Here is a 23410-nt window from a genome sequence, read left to right as displayed (position 1 = left end):
TCTTTACAATATAGCCTCCACTCACAATGATATGTCACCTTCTGCATATTACAAATATGATAGCCATGATAAATGTATCCGGGGGAGATTGTGAAATATCAGGGGGATACAAATATGATAGCTATCATAAATGTATATGAGAAGATGTTTTTCCTACGTGATTGTGTATATTACTCTTTACTTATATGATTTTTTTATTATGATGTCACAATGTGTTATGACGTAATGAGCTGTATCATAATTATGTTTTGAATTATGTTGGCTCTGTTCTCCACCATCTTGTAAAAGGAAATATGTTATAACATGTATGTATATGTTGATTGGGTTAGTCTGTGGTATGAATTATCAAAGTTGGGCATCAGAGGTAAATTCGGAAACTAGTAGTGAATACGGATAAAACCAAATTAGTTTTTTTTAAATGGTGGCCGTATAAAAGGCAATGAATACTAGGGCATAAAATAATAGTACAATTGAGATTGCAGATATTTTTTTGGTATCTTGATGTACTGTTTAGACTTATACCTCTTAACCATACAGAAGTCTAAGAAATCTACCCGTAATACTATGGTTTTTGTTGATAAGGTCAATTGCCATTGGCAAATATTTACATTTTCACTTCGCTCCGCCTCAATGAACATAGTAAACTCAGATCACTTCATTTCCCGTTGAAGAGTATGGGTCGCGTGCTTTTGTTCTGAGAAACGAATCACTTTCTTGCCGGCGTGTGAATACATTCACTGAGTTTACAATGGCGATCGAGTTCTGTACCGCCTCAAACTTGAATGCACTTTCATTTTGTGAATTGTGTATCATTGTTATAAACGTATATGAACACAAGTGGAATAGCCGCTTTATGTGCTAATAGAAATGCAGACAGTTTCGAAAACAGGATCTGACAAAACACTGACACTCCCGATAGCACCGAGCTCATGACCTACGTAGCGCAGTAGGTCTAACGTTAGCTGTATCTCGAATGCCATACTTGATACCATTTTAGTGGTCACAGAAAATAAACCTTAAAGTTAACACTATTTAACACCACAAAACAGACTGTAGCAGCAGCCTGCTACATCGAGCACAGGGACACATTATTGTCGTAATTTGACTCAATCTAAACATATGGAGGACACAAGTTTCCAGCTGTCGAATACCGCGATTTTCAAATCAATATTTCTTTACTTACTATTATCAGAATTTACATCCCAAAAGTACGACAATGAAATCCAATATTTAAAGAGCACAATGTACATCATCAGCTAACCTGCGACTAAAATCCACATTGTTACACTTTTTCTGGAGCTCTGAATATCCCGGCCATTAGACTGCATCACATACGGTCACAGGGGTTCGGCGTTAAATTTTGAGTAACATATGACATCTATAAATAATCGAAAGACTAAAAATCCAACATTCACTCAAATTATAAACATTACAAAATAAAAAAATTTTCAAGGCTTTAGAGAGTATAAACTCTGTTTTTTAATGTTGTGATATTTCACTGAACAGCTGTCGTCACGTTATCATTGTGCTCATTTTTTTTAACCGAGTCCCCGTGTCTCGAGTGACCAAATCACACACATACTATACTGTCAATACTGCACTTTAAATTCGTATTAGATGGGTATTGCTAAGTTTTTATTATACAATATCATAAATATTTGTTATAAATGAATATGTTACCTTGAAAATATCGTATTTATGTGTATCAACTTCGTAATAATCAAAACGTGTCTTGGACTATATTTTGTGTTGCCTTGGCGACGAGAATAGCTGACTGTCTGCTGTTCCACTACTGTACACACATGTACGATAAGTATTACAATGTTACAAAGTGACGCACTTACGTCACACTGTTGTGACCGAATTTTGCAATCTGGTGGCGAAGTTTTTAATTTGGTTAACGTAAATATAAGGAGATTGATTGTCAATTTTGTTGCTCAATCCTTAAATAAACACATTTTGTGAATCAGATAAAATATGGGTTTAAGTTATCAAATCATGATTATTGTATTTTAAATGAAATTTACAGATTTTTGTCACAAGAAACTGAAAAATCTGAAATCTATTTTGAACTTGGATTGGGTTTTATATGGATGAGACATGCTCCTCAGTTTATTACCCTTGATCAAACAGCGTTTAGAGGATTAGACTAAGCAAACTATATTTAACTCTTTAAATATTTCAAATGGACCTTCAAATGGCAAATATAAGTATAATTACAAAAACAACTTTTGTTATTACATGGTAAATGTATATCATATATTTGTTGCTATTTACTATATTATGTTTCGCTATATTGCTCATTTTGTTGAATGCTTGCATGTACAAAGAACTGAAAAAAATACAATTCTGATGTATGCCTGGTGATACACCTCAGGTGACTGTACAGGTAAAAAGGGGACTTCTTATATGAAACAGTATATAATTGCATTCCCATTGTTTCCTGAAACAACACATTTCTATTGTTAGAAAAATGTTGGCGTTCAGAGAACACCCCCATGTAGATTAGTTGTTAGGGATAACAATTTGATATGACAGACCCTGAGCGGTTCAAAGGTTCTGGCGTAGTACGTAGTAAACGTAGCCATGTAACAGCTGATTTTAATCATTTTGTTTAAGGTTCATGTAAATAGTAAAATAAGTGATATTTATCCAGATTATCAATCATATTCTGTTGCAATTAAACAGAAGTAACTTGACCAATATGTATTATGGCTATCCATGGGTCTTGATTTTCACATTTAATTTGTTAAGCTACCTGTTAATTTCGACAAAGCAGACATAAAAATCATGTTTCAGGAGAACAAATAAAGCTCATATAGATCAGACATATTGCACAAAATAACCATACCGTTATGGTCAAAGGTGTATATAGCAGGTAGTACGAGCGCTTGTTTGACCAAATTTTACTTTATCAAAACATAAACGTCGATTCTCTTTTGACCCTGAAATGCAAATGGCGGTTGTGAATTATATTGCACAAATATGAAATATAGGGAGGCATTTCAATTACTAACAAGGCCCAAATTAACACATCTGGGCACAGTAGGAGGAATGTTTTCGAGACAAATAGTTAAATAGTGGAGTTTGAGTCTATTTTCAGAAATCTGAATATTTTACCTCAAACTCTACTGTTTAACTATTTTACCTAAAGACGGGCTACTTGCTATGATCAGGGTTCTTTATAGTGTCTGATAAGAACGTTTTTAAAGATTAAAATGCCTCCCTATATGCAAAAAAAAATGTGTTATATAATTTACAACGCTATTTGCATTTCAAGGTCAAAAGATAATCTACGTTTATGCTTTAATAAAGTAAAATCTGGTCAAACAAGCGCTCGCACTACCTGCTATAGACACTTGTGACCATAACGCTATGGTTATTTTGTGCAACATGTCTGACCTACATGAGTTTTATTTGTTCTCCTGAAATTAGCATTTTACAATTGTTTTGGCGAAATTAACAGGTAGTTTATTAACAAATTAAATGTTAAAATGAAGACCCATGGATAGCCATGACATATATTAACAAATGGTAAAGTTAATTCTGTTTATTTGCAACAGAATAGTGATTTTTTTTTTAAATTTGGATAAATATCACTTGATTTACTATTTACATAATCGCCCACCTGTAAAGACAACTTCAAAACCAGTCAATCTCTGTTACCTGTACCCTGCCAAATCATACTTGTCAAGAAATGTATGTATGATACATCAAATTGTAATCAACAGTGAAAACCGATATAAATGGTGGCAAGAAGAAATTCATTGTTGTTATACTAGAAAATTCTGTGTCGTTATTCCGAGAAAATTCTGTGTCGGTATACCGAGAAAATTCTGTGTCGGTTTACCGAGAAAATCGTCGATGTCAGTGCATCTCGGTCCCGCAATATGAACGACATCGTATTTCAAAATAATAAAAAAAAAAAAAAAATTGAATTTTATAAATATTCTAATATGATAACAGTCTTTTTATTTTATTTCATTTTTTTGTTTTTTGTTTTGTTTAAGAAACAAAATTTGTATATATACAAACCGTATACTGGGAAACACACGTCAGCAGATGTACTAACTGCCCACAGCGAAACAGCATGGGAGAGCAGCCAGTTATTGTATTTTAATAACACGCCCATTGAACATAGGAACTGTTAGTACCCTCAACACATGAGCACGGCTAATGAAGGATGCTGATAGTGCCCCTCGGTTGTGTAACGTTTCACAGGCAGCACACGACTGCAGTACCGCACGATCACACCGTCCTATCATTGGAACAACCGCGCATGTTTGAGAGCGTCATTCTGATTGGCCAACACGATAATTCTCTGTAGAGATACTTTGATATACAAGCGAGGGATACTTGGTTAGGTTGTCGACTAACCATCATTTAAGTGGTACTACCTGGAAGGCGGATGTGTAAACAAAACATTTATTAAGCAGTGAAAAAGGCGTTCCAATGTATACACGAAAATAGTCCCTGCTATGTCCAGTCAGGAGAATGTTTCCAATGCGGTCGTGACCGCCGCGCAGCTGGACAAAAACCTCAATTTTTACTTTACAAATTCACCGAAAAATGAAAGTATGAGTTTTTCGGAGGAAGATAAGTCGACAACAGGAGCCTCGGATGTTTTCATATTGTTGTACACAGTGACAACTCTGACATCTATTATAGGAAACATCGCTACTATAATAATCTTTACCAAAGGAAAACGTTCCAAATCGGAATTGCGTCCGTTTTTAATCAACCTTGCAGTTGCAGATTTGATTATGGCCATTTTCTGTATACCTTTCACCTTCACCGCCGAGTTACTCGGTGAATGGGTGTTTTCAAAGCCCATGTGTCCAATTGTATTGTTTTTACAGACAGTGTCCGTCACAGCTAGCGCTTCAACCAACATGGCTATCGGCATTGACAGGTTTTATGCTGTGGCGTATCCACTCAAGTCCCGGATTACTTCATCAAGATATCGCCTTATTATTTTTCTTATTTGGATTATTGCCATTGCAATTAATTGTTTGCAATTTGAGGTTGGGAGAGCAAGTGAAATGATAAAATCGAATTCAACTTCAAACAAGACTATAGTGAAATGTGATGAAGATTGGGGGGACCCGGAAAGAAAAAGAGCATACTCTCTGTGTATGCTTTTCCTCACCTATATAATCCCCCTCATCATCCTTACCGTGACCTATTCTATTGTGGGAAGTATTTTATGGCAACGAAGGGCACCCGGCAACGCAGATGCTATCAGGGATGAGCAGCAAATCAAATCGAAAAGAAAGGTAAGTAGCTCTCGTGTCCGTCCTGTTGTTTTCATTACCAGACTAAATGTTCTGTCGCTATATATAAACGAGACAATTGCCTTATCTACTATGTTATGAATCACAATGGACACTAATCGACTCACCGCATTCCCTTTAAGTTGAGCGCGCGATATTTGCCGTCCCACTTCGACCATCGAAACTAGTAATTTGGTATGTACGTATTACTGAGAATGGCCCGCAGTCGTGAGGTGTCACCGTTACTTAGCAGTCTCAACACAGGGTTACTACAGAGAAGGCCAGTTGATGGCTTTTGGAGAGATAGAGGGCAATTCTTCATGTAATGACAGATCACCATCTCTAAACTTCAATTCTATTTAGCTGTCTGCATCTGTTATGCTATCTGCACGACGTATTGAGTTAGATCAATAGGTCAAATAACTTATTGGGTTAGACCAATAGGTTTAGCAATAAAATGTAATATACATGTAGCATGGCGGGGAATAGCAATTTACATAATGTAATATAGTATAACGAGGAATAGCATTCATACAATGCTATACAGTATGGTAGCGTTTAGCAATTTATGTAATGTAATACAGCATGGTGAAGAAAAGCAGTTTATACAATGTAATGCTGTATGGTGGGGAATATCAGTTTATACAATGTAATGATGTATGGTGGGGAATAACAGTTTATACAATGTAATGCTGTATGGTGGGGAATAACAATTTATATAATGTAATACAGCATGGTGAAGAAAAGCAGTTTATACAATGTAATGCTGTATGGTGGGGAATAACAGTTTATACAATGTAATGATGTATGGTGGGGAATAACAGTTTATACAATGTAATGATGTATGGTGGGGAATAACAATTTATACAATGTAATGATGTATGGTGGGGAATAACAGTTTATACAATGTAATGATATATGGGGGGAATAACAGTTTATACAATGTAATGATGTATGGGGGGATAACAGTTTATACAATGTAATGCTGTATGGTGGGGAATAACAGTTTATACAATGTAATGATGTATGGTGGGGAATAACAGTTTATACAATGTAATGATGTATGGTGGGGAATAACAGTTTATACAATGTAATGATGTATGGTGGGGAATAACAATTTATACAATGTAATGCTGTATGGTGGGGAATAACAGTTTATACAATGTAATGATGTATGGGGGGGAATAACAGTTTATACAATGTAATGCTGCATGGTGGGGAATAACAGTTTATACAATGTAATGCTGTATGGTGGGGAATAACAGTTTATACAATGTAATGATGTATGGGGGGGAATAACAGTTTATACAATGTAATGCTGCATGGTGGGGAATAACAGTTTATACAATGTAATGATGTATGGTGGGGGACAACAGTTTATACAATGTAATGATGTATGGTGGGGAATAACAGTTTATACAATGTAATGATGTATGGTGGGGAATAACAGTTTATACAGTGTAATGCTGTATGATTGGGAATAACAGTTTATACAATGTAATGATGTATGGTGGGGAATAACAATTTATACAATGTAATGCTGTATGGTGGGGAATAACAGTTTATACAATGTAATGATGTATGGTGGGGGACAACAGTTTATACAATGTAATGATGTATGGTGGGGAATAACAGTTTATACAATGTAATGATGTATGGTGGGGAATAACAGTTTATACAGTGTAATGCTGTATGATTGGGAATAACAGTTTATACAATGTAATGATGTATGGTGGGGAATAACAATTTATACAATGTAATGCTGTATGGTGGGGAATAACAGTTTATACAATGTAATGATGTATGGTGGGGAATAACAGTTTATACAATATAATGCTGTATGGTGGGAATTAACAGTTTATACAATGTAATGCTGTATGGGGGGAATAGCAGTTTATACAATGTAATGCTGTATGGTGGGGAATAACAATTCATATAATGTAATACGGCATGGTGAAGAAAAGCAGTTTATACAATGTAATGATGTATGGTGGGGAATAACAGTTTATACAATGTAATGCTGTATGGTGGGGAATAACAGTTGATACAATGTAATGCTGTATGGTGGGGAATAACAATTTCAGCCCTCCAGGACAATAAATTCCTGATTGTTCCTTATTAACAAACATGTCGATTAATATATCTTTTCCATGCTTCATATAATCACGGATTCAACTCGCCGACAGTCAATATTTTTTATTGCCAAACTGCGACAGAATGTTATCTCGTGTCTCGGCTTATAGTATTTCGAAATTATGTAGTCTGTTATTTTCAGGTAACTGAGTGGCTTTTGTATCTGCTAGATAACGACTGAAAAGGTTTTTGTTTGAAATCCCTGGATATACCAATTACCACCATTTTGATTTTCTGTAAATGTATGACATCATGGGAGAAATTATACAGCACGAGTTTCATAGTTCAAGTTGGATACTTGAGTTCAGTTTTTTCTATTGTTTCTTTCTATAATATTTATGACGCAATACAAAAAGAAGATACCAGGCACTCAATGATAAAACACATGACAACATTGAAATAGACAAAATAACTCATGGCAACATTGAAATGGACACAATAACACATGGCAACATTGAAATGGACACAATAACACATGGCAACATTGAAATGGACACAATAACACATGACAACATTGAAACGGACAAAATAACACGTGACAACATTGAAATGGACACAATAGCACGTGACAAAAATGAAATGACCACAACAACACATGACAACATTCAATTTGACACAATAACACGCGACAACATTGAAATGGACAAAATAACACGTGACAACATTGAAATTGACACAATAACACGTGACAACATTGCAATGGACACAATAGCACGTGACAACATTGAAATGGACACAATAACACATGACAACATTGAAATGGACACAATAGCACGTGACAACATTGAAATGGATACAATAGCACGTGGCAACATTGAAATGGATACAATAGCACGTGGCAACATTGAAATGGACACAATAACACATGACAACATGGAAATGGATACAATAGCACGTGATTCAATCTATATACAACGTGATAACACAATATCAGGCGGATTACATATATTTCTACTTGAAAGGAAAGATAGTGAATTTTGATTTTAACTAAATACCCAATGATGTTCATTACCGTAATGATATCAGGGTAATTTTGGCGACAGCTCACTTAACTTACAGACAGCGATAGTTATACCCAGGTCACATAGCCTTCCTCTATAACTGATATTTGTTAAGGGTCATCTATATAGCAGAATAACGTTGCACTTCCAACACGAATAAATATCTTAATATTTGCACAAACATAGTCATGTTATACACCAAAATGTTTGTTTCGACATGTAGTTTCTTACAAACACTAATAATTTGCTGTTGATGATATCAGTTTCTTCTAAACAGTTACTTTGTGGTAAGTTGCAGCATGGAATAATTTTAAGTCGCGCAAATGACCAAACCTGAAAAATAGCCAAGCTACTATACTCACAAGTGTCTATAACACAGGATAGGAGCATTTGTTTGACCGGATTTAACTTTATGTGCATATAAGCGCTTATTTTGTTTTGACCTTGAAATGCAAATGGCGGCGGGGAATAATATTACACAAATATGGTATATAGGGAGGCATGTCAATCAATAAAAAATCTCCTATATCATGCTCTTAAGACTTCTGATCATAGTAACAAGGATCTGTTGCAGTCAAATTGTTAAACTGGTGAGTTTGTGGCCTTTTTAAGAAAAAATGCATATTTTACTCCAAACTCAACGGTTGAACATTTTTTTCTAAAAGCAGTCTTCTTGCAATTTTCAGAGTTGTTTATAGTGTCTAATAAGATCATTTTTGTTGTTTGAAATACCTCCTTATATGCCATATTTGTTTGATATCTTTCACGACCGCCATTTGCATTTCAAGGTCAAAATAAAAACTGTGTTTATAATGATATTTGGGTTACTAAATAATTGTTTGTACACAACATTTAAAAAACCCGTCACAGTCTTCATGTTAGTAAATATCTATTTCTAACCTCGCGCCTTTGATCACGTGATGTTGTTGACCAATGGAAATACGTCAGGGGGTAGCGCCCCCTGCATTCATTTTCAAGCAGCGTGATTATTTGTAGCAGCAGTGTTTTATTCATCATCCACCATCCGCCCCACCTCCACCTTTAAGAATTTGCAGTTTTCTTTACTGTTGTTTGTGTATAATTGTTTATATTATATTATAATTACCTTTTAATATTTATATACTGTTGTTTTGTTTCGATTGCCTGCACTTTTCATGTGTATATGTTGTTTTTATTATATGTGTTTACTTATGATATTTATATTTATTACATGTCTTTTTTACTTGTTTCGGGCTCATTTGTTTAGGGGTAACTAGGCCTCATGGTGAGACAACACCTGGCCAGCTGGTCTGAGGATAAACCTACCTCCCTGATTCAGGTTGGGGCAGCCGGCTCGCAGCACCTCATTGTACATCTGTGTTGGTTAATTATAAGCTTTATTTTATTACATGTTGTCACATTTTAATTTTTATTTTGGGCTGCTCTTCTTAGTACGGAATAGTTAGAGGATATCACTCACAGTAATGAATTTATTACACACCGTGTTATTAGCACTAATTTATTCCTAGGGGAATTTTACCACCATACTTTATAGTTATTCGAATTGGACTTTTAAATTCGGGGAATTTCTTGCCCCCAATTCATTATATCATATTTTGTGTATTTATTTCTTATGTAGATGATATGCTTGGGATCGCCCAAGCTCGGGGGTCGCCCCATCTGAAACAGTCTAAGCAAAACTGCCTGCTTTAGCTACCAACTGCTTACTCTGTGGCTTGAGGTCGCTCAAGCTAGGTTTCTCTCCTTTCTATTAGTCATAGCTAGCTAAGCTATGATCGCTCTAGCTTGGGGGTTGCATGCCCCTATAGTATAATTAGTATCTTAATTGTTTAGGTGTATCTTTTTAGTAGTGAGTAAAAATTTATTATGTAATATTGTTAGTTGTGTTGATGTTATTTAGTTGTAAGAATGAGCAGCCCCTAAGAATGCCAAAACCTTTAGGTAATGATAAGAAATATGAGCCTGAACAAGTTATTGGTTCCATTCAATAAATTTTTGACTTTCATACTGTTTTGGTGTGTTGTGTATAAACACATATATATTGCACAAAATAGCCATGTTATTTTTCTTAAAGAGTCTAAAGCACAAAATATGAGTATTGGTTAGACCAGATTTGACTTAATAATATGTATAAACATTATTTTGACCGTGAAATTCAAATGGCGGTTTTGAATTTTATCACTCAAATATGGCATATAAGGAGGTATTTCAAACATAAGAAATGCTCTTATGAGAGACTATAAAGACATCTAGACACGGAAAGAATGAATAAGGTTATTTGGTTAATTTTGTTTAACGTCCTATTAACAGCCAGTGTCATTTAAGGGCGTGTCAGGTTTTTGAGGTGGAGGAAAGTCGGAGTATTCGGAGAAAAACCACCGGCCTTACAGTCAGTACCTAGCAACTTCCCCACGTAAGATTTCGAACTCGTACCCTGAGTCGGTGGGCTAGTGATAAAGTGTCGGGACACACCCATCAGTTTAACAGGTCTTTAAAATGTCCTACTTACTATTATCAGATGTCTTGAAGTATGATATAGGAGCATTTGATTGATTGAAACGCCTCTCCCGTTATGCCATATTTGTGTAATATTATTCACAGCCGCTATTTGCATTAAAGGTCAAAGCAAAGTAAGTGTTTATGCGTACATAAAGTCAAATCCGGTCAAACAAATGCTCCTACCCTGTGCTAAAAACACTTGTAAGCAAAACAGCTTGGCTATTTTTCAGGTTTGATTATTTGTGTGACTTAGAATTATTCCATGCTCTATCTTACCACAAAGTAACTATATAGAAAAAAAACTGGTAACATCTACAGCAAATTATTGGTGATTTTAAGAAAGTACATGTCCAAACAAATAATTTGGTATAATACATGACTATTTTTTGTGCATATTGTTAGATCATTTATTCGTGTTTGAAATTCAACATTATTCTCCTATATAGACACCCCTTACATGATTTTTTCATCCATGAAATGAAACTTGTAACCATAATGTTTATGTCACTTTTTTACCGAATTTCCTGTAGAAAGTAAGGTTAGTTAGATAATATATTTAGGGAGAGGCGTGAAATGTGCGTACTAACTTAATCATGTAAAACAAACGGTAGGGTTTCATTTCTGTTATGGACGTAAGGTATGCATTAAAGTTTATATTCAAACCTCGATTTGGTAGTGATACCATGATTGGTATATGTTTGTAGGTTGGTATATATACCAAGATTTGGTAGTGACGCGCTGTTTGGTAGATTGGTATACACGGTGTCGCGGTGTTTGATGGGTTGGTATACACACTAAGATTTGGTAGTGACGCGGTGTTTGATGGGTTGGTATACACACTAAGATTTGGTAGTGACGCAGTGTTTGATGGGTTGGTATACACACCGTGATTTGGTAGTGACGTGGTGTTTGATGGGTTGGTATACACACTAAGATTTGGTAGTGACGCGGTGTTTGGTAGGTTGGTATACACACCGTGATTTGGTAGTGTCGCGGTGTTTGATGGGTTGGTATACACACTAAGATTTGGTAGTGACGGGCTGATTGGTAGATTGGTATACACACTAAGATTCGGTAGTGACGCGGAGTTTGGTAGGTTGGTATACACACCGTGATTTGGTAGTGTCGCGGTGTTTGGTAGATTGGTATACACACTAAGATTTGGTAGTGACGTGGTGTTTGATGGGTTGGTATACACACCGAGATTCGGTAGTGACGTGGTGTTTGATGGGTTGGTATACACACTTAGATTTGGTAGTGACGTGGTGTTTGATGGGTTGGTATACACACTAAGATTTGGTAGTGACGTGGTGTTTGATGGGTTGGTATACACACTAAGATTTGGTAGTGACGTGGTGTTTGATTGGTTGGTATACACACTAAGATTTGGTAGTGACGCGGTGTTTGATAGGTTGGTATACACACTAAGATTTGGTAGTGACGTGGTGTTTGATGGGTTGGTATACACACTAAGATTTGGTAGTGACGGGCTGATTGGTAGATTGGTATACACACTAAGATTCGGTAGTGACGCGGAGTTTGGTAGGTTGGTATACACACCGAGATTCGGTAGTGACGTGGTGTTTGATGGGTTGGTATACACACTAAGATTTGGTAGTGACGTGGTGTTTGATGGGTTGGTATACACACCGAGATTCGGTAGTGACGTGGTGTTTGATGGGTTGGTATACACACTAAGATTTGGTAGTGACGTGGTGTTTGATGGGTTGGTATACACACCGAGATTCGGTAGCGACGTGGTGTTTGATGGGTTGGTATACACACTAAGATTTGGTAGTGACGTGGTGTTTGATGGGTTGGTATACACACTAAGATTTGGTAGTGACGTGGTGTTTGATAGGTTGGTATACACACTAAGATTTGGTAGTGACGTGGTGTTTGATGGGTTGGTATACACACTAAGAGTTGGTAGTGACGTGGTGTTTGATGGGTTGGTATACACACCGTGATTTGGTAGTGACGTGGTGTTTGATGGGTTGGTATACACACCGAGATTCGGTAGCGACGTGGTGTTTGATGGGTTGGTATACACACTAAGATTTGGTAGTGACGTGGTGTTTGATTGGTTGGTATACACACTAAGATTTGGTAGTGACGCGGTGTTTGATGGGTTAGTATACACACCGAGATTCGGTAGGGACGTGGTGTTTGATGGGTTGGTATACACACTATGATTTTGTTGCGACGCGGTGTTTGGTAGCTTGGTTTATAAACATAGTGTGTTGACCCGTTTGAGCTGTAGAAGTACCACACCGTCTAGGGCCATACGACTTTTGTCTAATGTACAAATGTATATGAACTATTTGTAGGTGGATGCACAACCTGAGCCTGGATATATATAGTTGTACGGCCAGTCACCACGAATTATCGTCAGCTGTTTACAGTACATTCATCCGCGTTGTACTAACGGAAGTGTTACGAGCGCTGGACCCGGCCGCTGTGTCCGATCCCGAAGATTGGGCCGTCTCTGTTAATGTAACATGGCAGTTCTGTCTGATAACACTAGCTTTGGATTCACTCCCCAACCGTGAACACAACACACACGAAACATTAATAATCAGGAATCAACCGTTAATAAGGATACATGCTTTAACACGTCGTCTCAACATTCATATATCTCATTCTCGGCTCATCAAATCGTGTTGACTATCTTTCTGTGAACATGAAGATGGCGTCGAGGTTTATTAGGCTGCTTGTGGGTGACTTTGTTAATCGAAACTGTTTGTCAAAGGCTTTTTAAAGATAATACAAGAGGGGCTGTACTCATCCGGATTCAGAATGTGAAAAGACAATTTGATGTTTTAATATTTCGTATTTTATATCGATTGGAATCCTTTCCAAATGTAAACAAACAGGCCAATTCCGATGTGCTGTACACCGTTAATCATACCATGTCATAGATGACCAAGTTAGAATGGCATTTCCGAACAAGTAACTATTTAATGAACATCTATTTTCGATAAACAGACCATCGAACGCCTATTATGAATTGATAATGAATTCGAAGTGTTCCTCGTATATACAGTAAAACTTCGATAAAATGTTCCTCGTTTATACAGTAAAACGTCGATATAATGTTCCTCGTATATAGAGTAAAACCTCGATATAATGTTCCTCGTTTATACAGTAAAACGTCGATATAATGTTCCTCGTATATACAGTAAAACATCGATATAATGTTCCTCGTATATACAGTAAAACCTCGATATAATGTCCCTCGTATATACAGTAAAACATCGATATAATGTCCCTCTTATTTACAGTAAAACCTCGATATAATGTCCCTCTTATTTACAGTAAAACCTCGATATAATGTCCCTCCCATATACAGTAAAACCTCGATATAATGTCCCTCGTATTTACTGTAAAACATCGATATAATGTCACATGTTATTATACGGTAAAACCTCGATATAATGTCCCTCGTATATACAGTAAAACCTCGATATAATGTTCCTCGTATATACAGTAAAACCTTGATATAATGTCCCTCGTATTTAAAGTAAAACCTCGATATAATGTCCCTCCTATATACAGTAAAACCTCGATATAATGTCCCTCTTATTTACAGTAAAACCTCGATATAATGTCCCTCGTATATACAGTAAAACGTCGATATAATGTTCCTCGTATTTACAGTAAAACGTCGTTATATTGTTCCTCGTATATACAGTAAAACCTCGATATAATGTCCCTCTTATTTACAGTAAAACCTCAATATAATGTCACACGTGTGACATTATATCAAGGTTTTACTGTATATTAACGTGTGACATTATATCGAGATTTTACTGTATATTCGAGGGACATTATATCAAGGTTTTACTGTATATAGGAGAGACATTATATCGAGGTTTTACTGTATATTCGAGGGACATTATATCAAGGTTTTACTGTATATAGGAGGGACATTATATCGAAGTTTTGCTGTAAATACGAGGGACATTATATCAATGTTTTACTGTATATACGAGGAACATTATATCGAGGTTTTACTGTATATACGAGGAACATTATATCAAGGTTTTACTGTATATAGGAGGGACATTATATCGAAGTTTTGCTTTAAATAAGAGGGACTTCATATCGAGGTTTTACCGTATATACGAGGGACATTATATCGACGTTTTACTGTATATACGAGGAACATTATATCGAGGTTTTACTGTATATACGAGGGACATTATATCGAGGTTTTACTTTAAATAAGAGGGACTTCATATCGAGGTTTTACCGTATATACGAGGGACATTATATCGAGGTTTTACTGTATATACGAGGGACATTATATCAAGGTTTTACTGTATATACGAGGAACATTATATCGAGGTTTTACTGTATATACGAGGGACATTATATCGAGGTTTTACTGGAAATAAGAGGGGCATTATATCGAGGTTTTACTGTATATACTAGGGACATTATATCGAGGTTTTACTGTATATACGAGGGACATTATATCAAGATTTTATTGTATATACGAGGGACATTATATCGAGGTTTTACTGTAAATACGAGGGACATTATATCAAGATTTTATTGTATATATGAGGGACATTATATCGAGGTTTTACTGTAAATACGAGTGACATTATATCGAGGTTTTACTGTATAATAACGTGTGACATTATATCGAGGTTTTACTGTATAATAACGTGTGACATTATATCGAGGTTTTACTGTATAATAACGTGTGACATTATATCGAGGTTTTACTGTATATACGAGGGACATTAATTCGAGGTTTTACTGTAAATAAGAGGAACATTATGTTGAGGTTTTACTGTATATACGAGGGACATTATATCAATGTTTTACTCTAAATAAGAGGGATATCAAATCAAAGCTGTACTGTTAATTGACTGTATTATGAGGTTTTACTGTAAGTTTGCTGTATTTTAAGGTTTTACTGTGAATTGACTGTATTTTGATATCATCGTACAATGTAAAATTCTTGATGTGCTTTAAACCTGCCTTTTAATCATATACGTTAAACTTTCATCCTCCATGTGTAACATTTCACATCGTCAGATTGAATTTTAATTAATATCAATACAAAGAGTCGAATATATTTGATCGTTTTTGGACAGTGCGTTTGATACATTTGGTTCTAGCGAGATCGGCCTATCATCTCGACTGACATATAGATAAGGTTACGGATGTAGATTCGTTTGTAAACCATGCGTGAGTAATTGAGTGCTACCAAACAAGCCGGGCATTATGGTATATAGACGTGTCGATCCCGATATTGGCGGGAAAGTCCAGGATGTTTCTCTGGTGTTTCGTACAAGACTCCTTCTAATATTTTATATGCTGTATATTCAGGGATAATACAAGTCGCCTCCCCCTTTAACACCCATCTTCCAGGAAAGCAAACATTACGACCTTTAACATCGATAAATAAAATATAAGGTATAAAGAATATTTGCGAAACAAATAAACAAGATATACATGTATGGTATATTAACAATAAACGCGAAACTTTCGGCTATTACGCTAATGAACGCGAAACTTTCGGCTATTACGCTAATGAACGCGAAACTTTCGGCTATTACGCTAATGAACGCGGGAAACTTTCGGCTATTACGCTAATGAACGCGAAACTTTCGGCTATTACGCTAATGAACGCGGTATTCTCCGATACACCGCTAATGAACGCGGTATTCTCCGATACAACGCTAATGAACGCTGTATTCTCCGATACAACGCTAATGAACGCGGTATTCTCCGATACAACGCTAATGAACGCTGTATTCTCCGATACAACGCTAATGAACGCGGTATTTTCTGATATAACGCCAAATAACGCAGCACTTTCGATATAACGCTAGTGAACATGGCATTCTCGGCTATAATATAACGCTATGATAATGAACGCGACCCTCTCAGCTATTATGCTAATGAACGCGAAACTTTCGGCTATTACGCTAATGAACGCGAAACTCTCAGCTATTACGCTAATGAACGCGACACTCTCGGCTGTAACGCTAATGAACGCGACACTCGGCTATTATGCTAATGAACGCGAAACTTTCGGCTATTACGCTAATGAACGCGAAACTTTCGGCTATTACGCTAATGAACGCGAAACTTTCGGCTATTACGCTAATGAACGCGGGAAACTTTCGGCTATTACGCTAATGAACGCGAAACTTTCGGCTATTACGCTAATGAACGCGGTATTCTCCGATACAACGCTAATGAACGCGGTATTCTCCGATACAACGCTAATGAACGCTGTATTCTCCGATACAACGCTAATGAACGCGGTATTCTCCGATACAACGCTAATGAACGCTGTATTCTCCGATACAACGCTAATGAACGCGGTATTTTCTGATATAACGCCAAATAACGCAGCACTTTCGATATAACGCTAGTGAACATGGCATTCTCGGCTATAATATAACGCTATGATAATGAACGCGACCCTCTCAGCTATTATGCTAATGAACGCGAAACTTTCGGCTATTACGCTAATGAACGCGAAACTCTCAGCTATTACGCTAATGAACGCGACACTCTCGGCTGTAACGCTAATGAACGCGACACTCGGCTATTATGCTAATGAACGCGAAACTTTCGGCTATTACGCTAATGAACGCGAAACTTTCGGCTATGACGCTAATGAACGCGACACTCGGCTATTATGCTAATGAACGCGACACTCTCGGCTATTACGCTAATGAACGCGACACTTTCGGCTATTACGCTAATGAACGCGACACTCTCGGCTATTACGCTAACGATCACGACACTTTCGGCTATAACGCTAATGATCACGACACTTTCGGCTATAACGCTAATGATCACGACACTTTCGGCTATAACGCTAATGATCACGACACTTTCGGCTATAACGCTAATGATCACGACACTTTCGGCTATTACTATACGTTTATGAACGCGACTCTCGGCTTTTACGCTAATAAACGCGTCACTCTCAGCTATTACGCTAAAGAACGTGAAACTCTCGATTATAACGCTAATGAAAGTAGCATTTATCGCTGACGGATTTTACAGACCTATACATGTGAATTTGACATGTTATTCCTTCAGTGTTTGTCAAAAAGAAAAATAGTTTGACCACCTCGTATAGCATAACTGTACACTAATGAACGCGATATCAGCAATGCTGCTAGGAGCGAAGCGAATCATTTCTATCAACGCCAGGCAGTGATATCATAATTATCTGAAAAATTAGCTGTATTTCGGGGCAGCTGTTTTTCCAAACTTTCTCTGTAAATTTGTATTTCTTTTGAAACTCTGTTTATTGGAGAATTGCCGTTAATGCGCTTTGCTTCGTTAGTGGTAAGGCGATGAGTTGATGATGTTTCCATTCAAACCTCTAGAGAGGAAGGTTTACATAACTAAGAAAATATGGCCTTCTCAAACGTCCGGGAACTCTTCACTCCTCGCCAATTTTACCGCAGCTGGTTTCATAGGCGATTTGGCGAGGTAGATTTTAACTGTCTGGTGAAGGACATCACTGAAACATACCACTTTACAATATCACTGTTTACTGTGAACTCTCGTTTATCCGTTCATCAGACAAATGTTCAGACGTTTTGCATAGAATGAATCACAAATAGCATTCCTACATATTGTTATAATGCTCAGCGTATTCATACTGAGTACCATAATGTATTACAGTGTACTATTAACACAACAAGGTGAAGGTCACACATACTAGGTCAAGGTAGGAGAACAGGAATATTTAAGAAAATAACTTAATTCCCTCCCACAAAACAACACATTGGGAAACATATATAGAATATAATACTAGTATGTAGTGATTGTATCGCTCGTAGTCGGTAGCATACAACACTGTTTTTTCTCACACCTTTACATATGTAAGATACATTTTTTCTCTAACCCTGGACAAGGATATCCCAAATTTTAGCTGTGTGAGATTTTCTTTTCTCATACCTTTGCGTATGTAAAATAGATTTTTCACTTACCCTGGACAAGGATATCCGCAGTTTTACCGGGGTGAGAATTTCTTTCATATATTTCACAGGGTTATCCGGTGGTTGCTAGAGAAAAGAATTATTGAATCTTTCACCCCTTTTGGGGTGAGATAAGGGGATATCAACCCGAGGGGGGAGATTGTTAAACTTAACAACACCCCCCCCCCCCCCCCTAAGTGATCGGGGAACCAAACGAAATATATTTCTTTGGAATATTAGGAAGAAATAAAACGAAAAACTATAATCAAAACTAGGAAACAAATGCACGAGTTTGTGAGGTGTGGACTAGATAGTGAGGTAATGAATGCTCTCACAGACACAGAACACGACGAAAATTAGACAAGTTTGTTTCTGGCGCTCGACCGAGTAGATAGTAAGATGCCAGTCTTAAGATCGTGAAAATGTTCTACGCCATCAAAAATATGTTTCTTTTCATTTCCTTGGATAAGAATTTGGTAATAAGAGAGTATATAATGCTAACGATCATTAGACAAACGACGGTTTACAATCACCAAACTGGCCGTCAGGTTAAGTGACCCGCGCGCCATCTATGATGTAGAGACACGTGAGAATGTACATTAAGACAATGTTGTCATTCACATATAACACGTTCAGGTCACTGTAGGTAAAATTTGTTGGAACTCACTGTGTGTAAACACCTGCCATCGACAATTTGCCCAATGAATCAACTAATTTACTTTAAAACGTTCCTCTACCCAGCGGTTTTATTTTGAGGATCAATATTTACGGGATCATAAGGGACCCTAATTTAACCAGATGTACATCAATACAACCAACATTGATGTATTTTTTTTTATTTATAGTAAAATAAACATTCTGAAAAAATATCTGTCTGAAGAAAGTGTTGTAAACCGAGTAACTCTAGTTGATACTCGAAATGAGGCACTTGTTTCTCTTCTGGACACGGTAATATGACATCAGTCAGACACGGTAATACGACATCAGTCAGACACAGTAATACGACATCAGTCCGACACGGTAATACGACATCAGTCCGACACGGTAGTACGACATCAGTCAGACACGGTAGTACGACATCAGTCAGACACGGTAATACGACATCAGTCAGACACAGTAATACGACATCAGTCCGACACGGTAATACGACATCAGTCAGACACGGTAGTACGACATCAGTCAGACACGGTAGTACGACATCAGTCAGACACAGTAATACGACATCAGTCAGACACGGAAATACGACATCAGTCAGACACGGTAATACGACATCAGTCAGACACGGTAATACGACATCAGTCAGACACGGTAATACGACATCAGTCAGACACGAAAATACGACATCAGTCAGACACGGTAATACGACATCAGTCAGACACGATAATACGACATCAGTCAGACACGGTAATACGACATCAGTCAGACACGGTAATACGACATCAGTCAGACACGGTAATACGACATCAGTCAGACACGATAATACGACATCAGTCAGACACGGTAGTACGACATCAGTCAGACACGGTAATATTACTAAACACAAAGGCAAGCAGATTCTACGTGACCTTGGCTTAATTTAAACTTCTACAGTATTCACAAAATAAAAGATTTTAATCGCTGTCCAGAATCTAGAGATATCTCGTGTCTCGTGAAATGTTTTCCCTGTAGATTATCATAGATTACAGTCACCGTTCCAGTAGATTATAGTCACCGTTTCCAGTAGATTATAGTCACCGTTTCCAGTAGATTATAGTCACCGTTTCCAGTAGATTATAGTCCCTGTTTCCAGTAGATTATAGTCACCGTTTCCAGTAGATTATAGTCACCGTTTCCAGTAGATTATAGTCACCGTTTCCAGTAGATTATAGTCACTGTTTCTAGTAGATTATAGTCACCGTTTCCAGTAGATTATAGTCACTGTTTCCAGTAGATTATAGTCACTGTTTCCAGTAGATTATAGTCACCGTTTCCAGTAGATTATAGTCACCGTTTCCAGTAGATTATAGTCACTGTTTCCAGTAGATTATAGTCACCGTTTCCAGTAGATTATAGTCACCGTTTCCAGTAGATTATAGTCACCGTTTCCAGTAGATTATAGTCACCGTTTCCAGTAGATTATAGTCACTGTTTCCAGTAGATTACAGTCACCGTTTCCAGTAGATTATAATCACCGTTTCCAGTAGATTATCGTCACCATTTCCAGTAGATTATAGTCACCGTTTCCAGTAGATTATAGTCACCATTTCCAGTAGATTATAATCACCGTTTCCAGTAGATTATAGTAACCGTTTCCAGTAGATTATAGTCACCGTTTCCAATAGATTATAGTCACTGTTTCCAGTAGATTATAGTCACCGTTTCCAGCAGATTATAGTCCCTGTTTCCAGTAGATTATAGTCCCTGTTTCCAGTAGATTATAATCACCGTTTCCAGTAGATTATAGTCACCGTTTCCAGTAGATTATAGTCACCATTTCCAGTAGATTATAGTCCCTGTTTCCAGTAGATTATAGTCACCGTTTCCAGTAGATTATAGTCCCTGTTTCCAGTAGATTACAGTCACCGTTTCCAGTAGATTATAGTCCCTGTTTCCAGTAGATTATAGTCACCGTTTCCAGTAGATTATAGTCACCGATTCCAGTAGGTTATAGTCACCGATTCCAGTAGGTTATAGTCACCGTTTCCAGTAGATTATAATAACCGTTTCCAGTAGATTATAGTCACCGTTTCCAGTAGATTATAGTCACTGTTTCCAGTAGATTATAGTCCCTGTTTCCAGTAGATTATAGTAACCGTTTCCAGTAGTCAATGTCAAAATCAGATAATCCAGCCAATTTCTCCATCAAATCCATCAAGTTACGTGGTCATTATACGGCTATATGTAGGTATTAGTATAATAAAAGGTCAGCTATATTGCTTCAAATAGAGGCAGTGATCACGTGACGATTTGTTTACATTTAATGAGTACTGGATTGATGAGGCCTACCCGCGGTGTAGCTTAGACAAACCAACTCCCACTCCACAGACACAATGAGATATAGATAGGTGACTGGGGAAAACTTCTCGGGTTCCCGTCTCTATCCCGGTAACCAGAAACCCTACCATTTTCGACGAGGAAATTGATTATTTTCGACAATTCGCGTTTCGTACCAATAGTTACAGCAGCCATACACATAGTTATAGCCGCCATACACATAGTTACAGTCGTCATACACATAGTTATAGCCGCCATACACATAGTTACAGTCGTCATACCAATAGTTACAGCCGTCGTACTGACGGTGGCCAATATAAACTACAATCATAGTTACAATCGTTATACCAATAGTTACAGCCGTCGTACCGACGGTGGCCAATATAAACAATAATCATAGTTACAGCCATCATACCGACGGTGGCCAATATAAACAATAATCATAGTTACAGCCATCATACCGACGGTGGCCAATATAAACAATAATCATAGTTACAGCCATCATACCGACGGTGGCCAATATAAACAATAATCATAGTTACAGCCATCATACCGACGGTGGCCAATATAAACAATAATCATAGTTACAGCCATCATACCGACGGTGGCCAATATAAACTACAATCATAGTTACAGCCGTCGTACCGACGGTGGCCAATATAAACTACAATCATAGTTACAGCCATCATACCGACGGTGGCCAATATAAACAATAATCATAGTTACAGCCATCGTACCGACGGTGGCCAATATAAACAATAATCATAGTTACAGTCGCCATACCGACGGTGGCCAATATAAACAATACTCATAGTTACAGCCATCATACCGACGGTGGCCAATATAAACTACAATCATAGTTACAGCCGTCATACCAACGGTGGCCAATATAAACTACAATTGTAGTTACAGCCATCATACCAACGGTGGCCAATATAAACTACAATTGTAGTTACAGCCGTCATACCGACGGTGGCCAATATAAACTATGATCATAGTTACAGCCGTCATACCGACGGTGGCCAATATAAACTACAATTGTAGTTACAGCCGTCATACCGACGGTGGCCAATATAAACAATAATCATAGTTACAGTCATCATACCGACGGTGGCCAATATAAACTATAATCACAGTTACAGCCGTCGTACCGACGGTGGCCAATATAAACTACAATCATAGTTACAGCCATCATACCGACGGTGGCCAATATAAACTATAATCATAGTTACAACCATCATACCGACGGTGGCCAATATAAACTATAATCATAGTTACAGCCATCATACCGACGGTGGCCAATATAAACTATAATCACAGTTACAGCCATCATACCGACGGTGGCCAATATAAACTATAATCATAGTTACAGCCATCATACCGACGGTGGCCAATATAAACTACAATTGTAGTTACAGTCGCCATACCGACGGTGGCCAATATAAACTATAATCATACTTACAGCCGTCATACCGACGGTGGCCAATATAAACAATAATCATAGTTACAGCCATCATACCGACGGTGGCCAATATAAACTATAATCATAGTTACAGCCATC

The 23410-nt window shown here is 37.3% G+C and overlaps 1 protein-coding gene across 1 annotated transcript in view; it reads left to right on the top strand.

Moving 5' to 3' along the window:
* Nucleotides 1-4384: 4384 nt before the first annotated feature.
* Nucleotides 4385-23410, top strand: part of LOC117339339 (QRFP-like peptide receptor) — a 67457-nt gene continuing 48431 nt past the window's right edge. Inside the window, exon 1 of the mRNA XM_033900881.1 lies at nucleotides 4385-5276. Coding sequence (XP_033756772.1) covers nucleotides 4479-5276 — 798 coding nt within the window. The 5' untranslated portion in view covers nucleotides 4385-4478. The remainder of the gene's footprint in view (nucleotides 5277-23410) is intronic.

This window comes from Pecten maximus, chromosome 1, assembly GCF_902652985.1.
Source record: "Pecten maximus chromosome 1, xPecMax1.1, whole genome shotgun sequence".
NCBI lineage: Eukaryota > Metazoa > Mollusca > Bivalvia > Pectinida > Pectinidae > Pecten > Pecten maximus.
The sequence above is the reverse complement of the archived record's forward strand: the minus strand, read 5'-3'. Positions and strand labels throughout refer to the sequence as shown.